At 35.0% G+C, this 11,982-nt stretch overlaps 2 protein-coding genes across 2 annotated transcripts; both read left to right on the plus strand.

The window, feature by feature from the left end:
* LOC130813820 (O-fucosyltransferase 36-like) lies at window positions 1-3,720 on the plus strand. Its single transcript, XM_057679711.1, has 3 exons — window positions 1-1,625; window positions 2,927-3,176; window positions 3,332-3,720. Exons 1-3 carry the CDS (start codon window positions 322-324, stop codon window positions 3,506-3,508), a joined length of 1,731 nt encoding a protein of 576 aa, XP_057535694.1. The 5' UTR covers window positions 1-321; the 3' UTR covers window positions 3,509-3,720.
* A 641-nt stretch (window positions 3,721-4,361) lies between these two features.
* Window positions 4,362-11,943, plus strand: LOC130813821 (uncharacterized). Its single transcript, XM_057679712.1, has 8 exons — window positions 4,362-4,975; window positions 5,769-5,833; window positions 5,924-6,022; window positions 6,988-7,035; window positions 7,551-7,620; window positions 7,710-7,781; window positions 9,175-9,297; window positions 11,592-11,943. Exons 1-8 carry the CDS (start codon window positions 4,766-4,768, stop codon window positions 11,730-11,732), a joined length of 828 nt encoding a protein of 275 aa, XP_057535695.1. The 5' UTR covers window positions 4,362-4,765; the 3' UTR covers window positions 11,733-11,943.
* The last annotated feature ends 39 nt before the right edge of the window (window positions 11,944-11,982 follow it).

The following is an 11,982-nucleotide window of genomic DNA, read 5'->3' on the forward strand; positions in this document are numbered from 1 at the left end:
AATTACTCTCTTCCACCGACGATTTTTCACATGATGCTTTATTCTTCCTCACTCGAAGCAAACCAAGCTTAACCACCATTTTCATCATTCTCCCTCCTCCAATCTCATAATTACTTCTACCAGTCACCAGATCTCGCCTCTTTCTCCATTACACTAACTCCCAACTTTTGATAACAACTACCCACCCGAATAAACAATCATACAAAATACCCGCCTTTTTGTCTTTCCCTAATTTCAATTTACATTCTTCAATTTTTGAAGTTGATTCCTCATCTGGGTATGTCTAACTATATCAAATTTCGTTGATTTTGGGTGAAGAAAATGATGAAACAAGTGGGAAGAGAGGGCACTTCTTCAGATGATGAAGAAGAAGACCGCCAGAATTTGATTCATCAAAATGATTCCCAAAAACCCACCTCAAATTCCCAATCTATTTCTCCATTTCACATTGATAATACTGGTTTTGTATCGTCGCTACGACATCGATTCAAAATGAATAAGAAAAGGTATCTTTTAGTGATCTTTATTCCTTTGATAGTTGTTTTTCTTTATTTTTCATTAGGTTTTCATAATAATTCAAGTGTTTGGGATATTAAATTGCTTAAATCACCTTCTGATCAAATGAGGGAAGCAGAATTAAAGGCTTTGTATCTTTTGAAAGAACAACAATTAGCTCTAATTTCATTGTTGAATCGTACATTGGGAACTTCATTGAACACTACATCGATTAGAAATCATGACAATAATAACACTTCTGGGTACTTGAATTTGAGTGAAATGCCTGTTGAAAAGTCTGTTTTTGAGGATTTGAAATCTAGAATTTTTGATGGAATCATGTTGAATAAGGAAATTCAGAAGGTATTATTATCTACTCATAAAAATGGGAATAGTTCAGAATTGGGTGTTGGAAATGATGATTTAGTTGACGGAGGTATTAGTATTTGTGGGAAAGTTGATCAGAAATTGGCTGAAAGAAAAACCATTGAGTGGAATCCGAGCCCAGATAAGTACTTGCTTGCTATCTGTTTATCGGGTCAAATGTCGAACCATTTGGTTTGCTTGGAGAAACACATATTTTTTGCTGCGGTTTTGGGTCGTGTTTTGGTTATTCCTAGTCATAAAGTAGATTATGAATTTAGTCGGGTGTTGGATATCGAGCATATAAACAAGTGTATTGGGAGGAAGGTTGTTGTTACCTTTGAAGACTTCATGGAGGTAAAGAAGAAAGACTTGCATGTTGACAAGTTCATTTGCTACTTCTCGAATCCTCAAAAGTGTTATGTTGATGAAGATCATGTTAAGAAGTTGAAATCTTTAGGTTTATCTGTGCCTAAGCTCGAATCGCCATGGGAGGAAGATGTGAAGAAACCCAAGAAGAGAACAATTGAGGATGTTAAAGCTAAGTTTTCTTCTGATGAAGGGGTTATCGCAATTGGAGATGTGTTCTTTGCGGATGTGGAGAACGAATGGGTGATGCAGCCTGGAGGTCCGATTGCGCATCAGTGCAAAACTTTGATTGAACCTAGTCGACTTATATTGATCACGGCCCAACGTTTTATCCAAACGTTTTTGGGGAAGGACTTTGTGGCACTTCATTTTCGCAGGCATGGCTGGTTGAAGTTCTGGTATGGTTTTTTTTGATATCCTTTCTCTAAAATTTTGCTTTCATCAATATGTAAATGGTAGAGCTTGTTTTAGTTGTTTGCAGGATTTTATGCGCCAATTAGTGATTGCACCTTGGATAAAATTTTCTGTATTCTAGTTGGATTTGTATCAGTATAAAATTTCTACCTCGTCCCTTTCCGAAGAATATAAATAAGGAAATAAGATCACATTATAGAACTTGAAATGAGATTTGGTACCGTACTTTATTGGTCACAGGGTCAGCTCAACAAAACATAAGTAGCAAATCAGTTCCCGTAACCTTTTGGGAAGTAATAGAACATGAAGTTCAAGCCTTCAACGCAACATTGGTTTTGAATTTGGACTTGTGCAATAGGTTTCTTCTACTCTTTGGTATTTTTTCTATCTCCGAATGGTGATTGCAGACTACTGATAGATCTCCTTGGGGTTTTTTTGTCTTGACAAGAGAAAACTTTTCGTTACAGTACATGGCATGTCTGATGTTGTTCAAGAACTCCTTGGATTTTTCATCTGCTTTGACATCAGTGGGAACTGGGAACTTTCAAGACTGGTTTTGAGAGAAATTGGTGTCATTAAACTAAGATTCTGTTTGGTTGTTGATATTAAATGGTGGGAATGATGATGAAAATATAGGCTAGTTTCGCTAGAAAAATTACTTGAAAAGGTTTATGGTTATGTTTGTTCTACTCGTTCTTTTCCTTCACTAAATTCATTCCCCTCCATTACCATTTGGGATTGCGGTATTAAAAAAATGGTGGACAAAAAACATGTTTTGAGGATGAGACTTTCATCACAATGGGAATGACATATCTTATTAAAATTAACATTAAACTCATTCCGATTACTACCATTTTAATATTATTAACCAAACATGGCGTTAAAGTAATAACCTTGAAAATCTGTTACTCAACATTTAGAACTAGATAATAAATTGGATGTTATGAGATATCATCAAGTTCAATAATAGCAATTTTTGTTATGAAGTTGTTTGAATTGATTAATGAATTTAATGGGTGTGGGAAGAGATCACCATGACTCAATGGAAGGGTCATATAAAAGTCAATTTGGAATGGACATAGGAACTAGTATTTCTACTTGTTCATGTGCTGTACTTATTTATCTAACCTTCAATGTCATTTGATCGACTTTTGCAACATGATGATCTTTTTTCTAGTTATCCTTTTTTAATTGTTGAAGTATATGCTTCGATTCAGCTTTTTGTAAAATTTAAGCAGTTTTTGGCATCAAAAGCCTCCTAACGTTGGGTTCGCTTGGATTTCAGCAATGCTAAGAATCCAAGTTGCTTTTTTTCAATTCCTCAAGCTGCAAAGTGCATTGAGCGGGTGGTCGCAAGAGCGAATACACCAGTCATATATCTCTCCACTGATGCAGCAGATAGTGAAACGGGATTGCTCCAGGCATTAGTTCTTAATGATGGAAAGCCTGTACCGCTTGTTCAGCGGCCTGCCCGAAATTCAGCTGAAAAATGGGATGCTTTGCTGTATCGACATGGTCTTGAGGGTGATTCTCAGGTGAGCTCATTTATTTATGTTTTTTCTGATCTGATTGTTTTATATTTGTGGGATCCACTTTGTTACTTCTATCATGGCTAAGAGATCACAGATTGAGAGATCGAATCAGTCATCAACTTTTACAAGCTTTACATGATGGAACATGATCTATGCAGGTGGAAGCCATGCTAGATAAAACAATATGTGCAATGTCGAGCGTGTTCATCGGATCGGCGGGATCTACATTCACAGAAGATATCTTGCGGCTAAGAAAGGGTTGGGGAACATTGTCGGTTTGTGACGAGTACATCTGCCAGGGTGAGGTTCCAAATTTTATAGCAGAGAATGAGTGAATTCAAGCTAGAAGTATTTAGCACATAGTAGGGTTATGATGTTGATTTTTACTGGATTTTGATGGAGTATGATGTAAGTTGTGTATGATAAAGAAGTGTCTTCATTTCCCCTTATTCATTGATTGTATTTGTTCTATATTCTTTTCTGAAACTAATCAAGAACATAACTAAAGACATCATCTATTTTAAAGTGCCAAGGGGCTTGAATTTTTGTTTTTGCTCTTTTTAGTTGTTAAGTTTAAACTCTTAAGTTTATACACCGACCGAAGGGTTTGGTTTTTTTTTATCAACCTAATGTCATAAAGTGGTTTTCATCTAAGATGGGGTTTGAGAGGGTTGAATATACGTTATTTTACTCTTATTAATGATAAAGCTAATAAAAGGGTATTTGGTACAAGAAGTGAAAATAGTTTAGAACAAAATAAATAAGGTGTAATACTTGAGCAAGGTTTGGTTTGTAATTTTTTGATGTTTTGTGGTTTGGTATGAGTATGAAATATTTGTTACCCCTACAGGAATTACTTTACCCTCTCATTATTGCTCTTTGATCTTTTTCGGTGTAAATTTCATCTAAATTAGTAGTTAAGAACGCAAAAACTCACAAGAGACTGTCTCATTATGAGGTGGACATTAATAGACTGACCCAAAAAAATCACAAATTCTTATACGAGACCGTCTTATCTTGAGATGTTCTTCATATATGGGTTGAATAATCCAATTAATACAAAGTAATTATTATTTATACGAGCTTCTTGTTTTGAAGTCGTTTCACTGAGAGTTGGTCTCTCACGAGGATAACTCTAAAAAAAATAAAAAATTAGAGTATTAGTGTTTTCCTTTCCATTTATACTAAACAAGCAATCACTCTAACACCTATCAAAACCCTTTCTCTTGTTTACTTGTTAGTATTTTTATTTTTAATACATTTTCTTCATATCCTCCTCCACACTAAATAGACTTATTTTTACCAAGTACTTCAAAAAAAAATGGCTAATCTAATCAACTAAAAGCTAAAAGAAAGTAGTATATACCACAGAAGAAACACCCTTGAGCGATCAAAACCTCAACAGACGTGCCACGTCAACTTCAAATCCCGCTGTTTTCTCATCTTTGGTTCTCTATGCCATCTTTCTCTTCTGATTCATCTACATCCTCTGTAACAACTGTTTTTTCCTAGGGTTTACAATTTCCCCCTTTCTAGAGTTTATGCTTCTCAATTGAATCTCCCACCACACCAATTATTTTGCAATTAAACAAATGACGACAGCTAGATTGGTTGTTTTTCCAGTAAAGGGTAGAAATTGGTGCTTTAGTAGGTCAATTGATCCATTCATCCCCGGTTCAACACAATCTTCGTCGTCGGCAACTCCATCCACAGTAACAGATCTTTGGAAATCTCTCTCCTCTACTTCTCAACCTATTTCTTCTGCTAATGCCGAACTTCTTATCGACTTTGTCTCCAATAAGGTTTCTTTCTCTCTATTTCTTTCTTCGTCCACGTTTCTGTCTTTGAAATATTTTGTTTCAAGCTTGTTTCCCATTTTGAAGTGGTTGATTATGTCGGCCTCGTTGTAGGAGATTAAGTGAAGGTTTGTTGTTTTTCTATTTCTCTTTGTTGGCTCATTCGGTGGCCTTTTCTATAATTGGAATGTGATTTTTTTATCACCAAAATGGTGATTTCCTCCATGATAAGCTACTACTTAATTGATATTTGATTGCGATTTGCAGTTATAAATTGGTTATGTTGAAGTGTAGGCAAGTAGCAATATGGATCACTTTTCATTATATGATGTATCCTTTAAATATATTGGTCCGATTTCTGCATTAGCGTTTGTTGTAAACAGATGAGCTAGTATCTGTTATACTTTAAGGATTATGTAACAAATGGGTCAAATGTATGTTCTTCTGGTGAATACCAGGTTAAATAAGGAAGACACTAGCCTAGAACATTTGGATAGGCGATTGTATTCTTATTGAGATGTTGTGAAGTAGAATTGATGGGTTTTTGTATGAGAAATAAGCTTACTTTGGTAGATATGATAGGTTATTATATTCCTGTCTAGATGTATAGCCAACAGTTTGGTATATTTGTCCCTTTGATATTATCAACTTTTTGGAGTATTCTAATTTCTAGTGTCCCTATTTTTGTTTTTTCTGATTGGAGCATATGAGTGCAGATTTTATTTGTGGATATGTATAACTTCTTATTCTGTTTGTTGAATTTATCTATTAATTTACTTTAGTTCTTTCTTGTAACTAGATGAATAACACTTGGATGGGTCTAGAGAAGGCGCCACAAGGGTCTTTCAAAAATAAGATTTATGGGTACTCTTAGATGTAAATTTTCTTATTTCCTATTGCAATTTTCTGGACTACATCAATCATTTTGCTTAATCCAAGAGAATGCTTGTGCAGTGTGGGGTTGTGGCTGCTTGCTCGAGTTAAACCATCCGAGATCTTCTTGAAATCTATATCAAAGGATGTCTCTGGAGTTGAAATTACATATCCAACAAGGTTCCTTCACTCTCTTTTTTTGACACTTTTGGCTTTTGCCTACCGCGTATTGTTGAGATTAAGACACTGGTATTGTTGTTGCTCCTTGGGCTTTTGGCCATTCATAATGTTGGCGTGATATGGAAGTGTAGGTTTTGGCATACCATTTGCAATGTATGTTCTTCAAATAAGAAATGACATTGTTTGCTGAGCTGTGTTAATTAGGAATTTCACTATATGAGATGTTGTCTTTCGCTCATTTACTGCCCCAAGTCCTCAACAAACATTGATATTTTTTGGAAACCAGAAATACCTGAACTGAACATTTAAATAATTAGATCTCACAGGGTTTCAGTATTTGTATATCAGTCTCCATACGTCACAAAAGTATACTCTTTTTTACTTCTCGCACAATTACCACTGTACACGTCGTGCTGCTTGGCTGGTCAGCCCAAAATGTATGGGTTATGACTTCAAAAGTAAACAATAAGAAAGATACCTATATTAATCGGACTTTAACAAACCACACCTAGGTGGGAAACATTTAATGAAATGCAGGTAATGGAATAAAATATGACTCGGACTTGGTACTTGTGTCTGATTTGGATACAAGTCCAGTGGCGATTTTCGACGGTTTTGAGAAAAAGTTGGAGGTTGTTGGTTCTAAATGAAGTGTCCGAGAGGCATATCATTTTTGGAGTGTCGAGAATCCGACATGGGTTCTTGAACTAAAATAAGGAGTCTTTGTAACATAGAAAGATATTTTCTGATAAAGTCATGTTTGTATATCAACTGCATGAATTAGTGGCAAAATGAGATTGCAAATGTCTGCATCTTTTTAATTGCTCTCTAATCCGATCTGTAATTTGTATATTCATATTTGTATTTCTTGATGAAGTAATAGTAGTTGACTTTCAAAATGTTTCAGAAATGATTAGTATAACATCCTCTAATTTGTTTCGTATGGTTTGTGTTTGATGATGCAGTTTGAATGCTAGACTTGTACGACGGAGAGTAAGGCACCTTGCTATGAGGTACTGAATGACCTTTTTTCTGATCATTTGGTAATTATATAGTGGATCGTGTGAGTTTTTGGTATATCTAAGTAGTTTTAGGACGTCATGTTGTTTTAAGATTATTACTTGCAATTGGAAATTTGGAATTTAATGTCTTTTTCGTAGAGTGCCTCTAGTGTTATTGGGATTGTAGTTCAGCTCTATAATACTGAAACAAATGATCATCGGCTGTTCTTTTGAAGCAATCTTTGTTTATGTTCATACTATTGCAAACATTTTTTCCTGCTTTTTTGGTGCATTTTGTTCTTAGTGGACGCGCAGAAGGCAAAGAATTGGATGTGGTGATCATCTTTTTTGCCTGTTTGTGTATGTTCATACGTGAAATGTTTTTAGCTTTCACAATATGTCTAGAGTTGCACAGCTTTCACAATATGTCTAGACTTGCACATTTGTTTATCTTAGCTAGTCTATTCACCTGTGTTTCTTGTGAGAAGTAAGGCATTTATTGACGAGATTTTTATATTTTTCCGCAGCGGAGCAATCATTCACAAAAACTATTTGTATGGCTCTGCTTCATTGCTTCCAGTGTCTACGGTTTTTATGGTAATGATCTATACATGAAACAGGTTTCCTTAGTGCTTTATTGCTGTGATATCTGTCAATGGTGATGCGATTTCTTTCTTGATTATTAGGTTCTACCGCTTCCCAACATCCCATTTTTTTGGCTACTATATCGTTCATATTCCCATTGGCGTGCCTGGCAGGTTTGTGCTGACATTTCCATTTAAGTAAGATCCAATTAGGTTACATGTTTTTATGGGCTGCTGTGGACACATTTCAAATTATGTATCCGTTGTTGCTGTTTTGTTCTTTTTGTGGTTAGAACCATATCAGTATTTTCCTAGAAGCCTTATTATATAGGATGATTAATTTGAAATGATTAGATCACTCACGATTGCTTAAGTTTTTCTATAGATTATTGTGTTTTTTTTTTTTTGTGTGTGTTTTTTTTTTTTGCTTCCTAGCTACAAAGTCTATTCACTAGGGCCACCACCCTTAATCAACTTAAGACTTAAAACCCCACTGAGTTCCAGCCTGAAATATCCCTCTACCTCATTAACCACCTTTTCCTTCTAAACAGCTCTCCCCCACTATGAAACAATTCTCTTCACCTCAAAAAATGCCCTCATAAGTGAGAACTACCCCTTAGTCCTGACAATTGGTTTCCCAACCCGAAGACACCAATCCAACTATTTTTTAACTGAATCCATATTTCGCTCTAAATTATCATCCAACATGTAGGAAATAAGTCCCCTATGTTAGCACATCAAACACAATAATATCAGCCACTGAATAGAGGAAGTCATCCTCTTGAACATTACTCCTTTCATCTTGTAAAAACAACCACTTAATAGCAATCTACCCAATTTTGGGTACCCAAGTAGTACAAAACCCACTTTTATTGAATATCAAACGCAATCCCACAGAATGGAAACAACTTCCACCTAATGTAATTTGTGTCTGAGATTGCCACAGGCCCACAAGTTCCCTTTGTCTCGGTATCTCTTACAAACCACCACTAGGTTCGCAAGTTCCATACTTCCATATTCCCCCTTTATCTTACAAACCTCTAGCAATAAGAATACATCGTCAATGGTGCCATCGATTAGAAATATCAACCTACATTTAATTTATTTTTTTTGCGCCATTTCAGTCTTATTAATAAGAAATAATGAAAATAATTCTACATCTCTTGAATCTTTTTTATATTAAGTAATGAAATGAAATTGTTTGAAAGCAAGGGTAGACACGATGATTAGTGGCATATAAACATCAGGGAGAAGAGATGGTGCCTTGAATGGTGGGTGGCGGGTATTTCCGTTTAATTTTCTTTTGATTTGTCAATATGTATTAAATAAAATGTAAAACCTTTGTGTACCTTGCGAATATAATTGAAGAGAGCCAAGGTTCAAGGTTTTTTCTGGTTTTTGTTGATTGATCAAATGCCAAATTAAAAGAGAAAAAAAGGTTTATCTAGCCAATGTTGCTTTCTGGCCCAGTTCTTATTTTGATTTATTTATGGCCATGATTCATGAATATTCTCACGTCCATTCGACTGAAATTGCATTTCCATTTATGTTGATGGAATTCTTACAGGGTAGTGAAAAGCTTCTCCAACTTGTTTCTGATGGTTCAAATGTTCCGTGTGATAGAAGGAAAGAAAATGAAGACCATGATAGCTTCCATAGTGAAAGTCTAGAGGTGACCAAACCATCTTGGGTAAGGAGCTTAATTTGGTTTATACATATTTCGAAATTATATAAAATCATTGAGTTTGAAGTTCACACATTACGTAGCCTGCTAATAACGTCTCACTACTCAACACTTATGGTTCTAGTGTTCTTATATAAGCAATAAATGCATTACAAATCTTCTCAAAACTCGTTTTGTAATCAAGTGAAGTGGATTTGGGCGGAATCCCTTGGTGAGTTTAAGGTTTAAATTTGTAAAGAAAGAATGATGGGGATGTAAATTACTTTATCTTCGTACAACAAGGTCGTATATTGTGTTTGCAACAAGTTTCTTATTAAGATTTGTACGAAAATCCTACCCAACTTCACATAGGAGTAGCAAAGAGTCTTTTAAGATATGTGAAGAGAACATTAGGCTATGGTATTCAGCTTCAGACCATGACTACTAGTTTAAGAGTAGAGAGAAGTTGGTTTCACAGATAGTGATTGAAGTGTCTCTTGATGATATGAAGATCATCTCAGGCTACACTTTTACACTAAGAAATGGAGTAAGTAAGAAACGGTAGCCCAATCTATAGCAGAAGCATAATACATTAGGAGACTATGAAGCTAAAAAACAACCAATATGGCTGAGGAAGATAATGTTAAATACGAGTGAAGCTCAAGGAGGAGCTACTATTATGCATTGTGATTGTGATTTTGCAATAGGAATTTCTAAGAAACCTATCTTTCAGCGCAAGACAAAGCATATTAAAATCAAATATCATTTTGTCAGACAGCTTAGAATAACTGTGAAGTCAAGCTAGTTGAGATTGATAAAGATGATGACATTTTCACCAAAGCGCTTTCAAAGGGCAGATTTGAGCAGCCTCAGAGGTTTACTTGGAATGTAGTCCAAAAGTCTTAAGGAGGAGTGTTAGTTAATGAGACTTCTAGTATGGTTTAGAGACCTTTAGTGTGATTGTAGACTCTTAAGTATATGTATAAGTCTAGATTTATTAAAGAACATGAAGAGTTGAGTTATTATATATATGTGAAATGCCAAAGGTTGTGAGTCTTCAAAGGTCTCCATTATTAGTAGGTCACTTCCAACCCCTATATAAAGGGATCTTGTAATTATCATTTTACAACAACAAACACAATCTTCCATTTGTTTAAACTTTTTCTCCTACAAACTCACTCTAGTCTCTACTTCACTCCAACACGAATATTACATCGATTATATTAAATGTCTTGCTTATGGCAGTTTCACAACATGAACTTCAAGAGTCATCCAATCTTGAAATTTTTTGCTCTGAAACTCGAAAACTTCATCAAAATCCGAACTCTGCATTTCATGACATTCAGCGTATCTTCGTTCACCGAGAATCAAATGTCTCTTATACCATTTGTTATGAACTTTTTTTTTTGAAATGTGTTATGAACCAAGATAGCCATGTATGATTTTAATGATTATTAGGAAGAATATGTAGCAATTTATAGCAAGATTTGTAGAGGAATGTGTGTAATTTGCATAATTTGTTAAGTAAATCGTAACCTAGATAGAAAAATTACAATACTATGTGATAGTCGGAGTGTCGGACAAGCTTCCGTGAGGCTTGTGTTCTTCAATAAATAAGTCAAGAACTCATCCAAAACCTTTTTTGAAAATGTCTAAAACGTTTCTTTTACTCTCCCTCTTCTATTAATACTATTGTCCTCTATTTTTTCCTCCAATTACTAATTACAAGTTTCTAATCCCTATATTACCCCTCCAAAGCCATGAATGACACTTCTATTATAACAAACATCATTAAAGGCGTGTGTTTCACCTTCAATGAGTATCTTTAAAAAATGCCACAAATAGAAGTGTACCGGGCTTGTTATTCAAAGCTTGCAACCCCTTCTCTATAGTTCTTATAATTCTCATTAACACATTCCACGCTAATGATATGCAAAATGGACATGTAACTTCAGTTAGTAAGAATAGGGGTACTTCCTTGCTTTAAGCCCTTCTAAACCTCCAGATCGCGAATCTTGGTGTTTTAACACCCTACCGAATTGCACTTTGAGTCGAACAAATTGAATCGCAATTCGCTAGCTGAACCAGCAAATCAAACACTAGCATGGCCATTATAGAGTTGTTTTCTTATCTTGTTATTTCAAGGTGTAATTAGTTCAACCTAGTTTACTTCAGGGTTAATAGGTTATGCTAAAGTAAAGTTTAGGAGTATTAGGTTCAATAGTTTTGTTTAGTTCTAATGGGATAAGTGAAATTAAGGTGGAGAATACCATTAGTATACTTTCTTCTGTTCACTGAGATTTTTCTTTGTTTCTGTTTAGGTCATGCGGCCATCAAAGGAATTGGAAGAACTTATTCATCGAGCACGTTGTGATGATGGCCTGAACAAATCTGCGATAACTGAAATTTGCAAAACTTTTGAGTTGAATCCACAAGAGGTTCTCAAGTACCAAAAGCTTTAGTTGTAGATTTGGATATAGGGTTAACAGGGATAGTTGAAGTTTTATTTAGTGGAAGTGGATTTTCTTATTGTTGGAAGATGAGTTTTGCCATCTTTTTCGTTGATAATATTAGGGCATTGATGGAATCTGTTTCAAAATTTCAATTTATAAAATCATCTCAATTTGTGGTTTCCATGCCTACATTTATATTAATTTTCTGTGATATTCATAGTAATATATATTAATTGTAAGATGTGACGGAGTTTTGTGC

The sequence above is a fragment of the Amaranthus tricolor genome, chromosome 5 (genome assembly GCF_026212465.1).
Source record: "Amaranthus tricolor cultivar Red isolate AtriRed21 chromosome 5, ASM2621246v1, whole genome shotgun sequence".
Lineage (NCBI taxonomy): Eukaryota > Viridiplantae > Streptophyta > Magnoliopsida > Caryophyllales > Amaranthaceae > Amaranthus > Amaranthus tricolor.

Coding starts and splice junctions, on each gene's coding strand:
- LOC130813821 (XM_057679712.1), top strand. CDS start 4,766: ATGACGACAGCTAGATTGGTTGTTTTTCCAGTAAAGGGTAGAAATTGG. Junction 5,834..5,923: donor TTCAAAAATAAGATTTATGG/GTACTCTTAGAT, acceptor ATGCTTGTGCAG/TGTGGGGTTGTGGCTGCTTG. Junction 7,621..7,709: donor CAGTGTCTACGGTTTTTATG/GTAATGATCTAT, acceptor CTTGATTATTAG/GTTCTACCGCTTCCCAACAT.
- LOC130813820 (XM_057679711.1), top strand. CDS start 322: ATGATGAAACAAGTGGGAAGAGAGGGCACTTCTTCAGATGATGAAGAA. Junction 1,626..2,926: donor CATGGCTGGTTGAAGTTCTG/GTATGGTTTTTT, acceptor CTTGGATTTCAG/CAATGCTAAGAATCCAAGTT. Junction 3,177..3,331: donor GTCTTGAGGGTGATTCTCAG/GTGAGCTCATTT, acceptor TGATCTATGCAG/GTGGAAGCCATGCTAGATAA.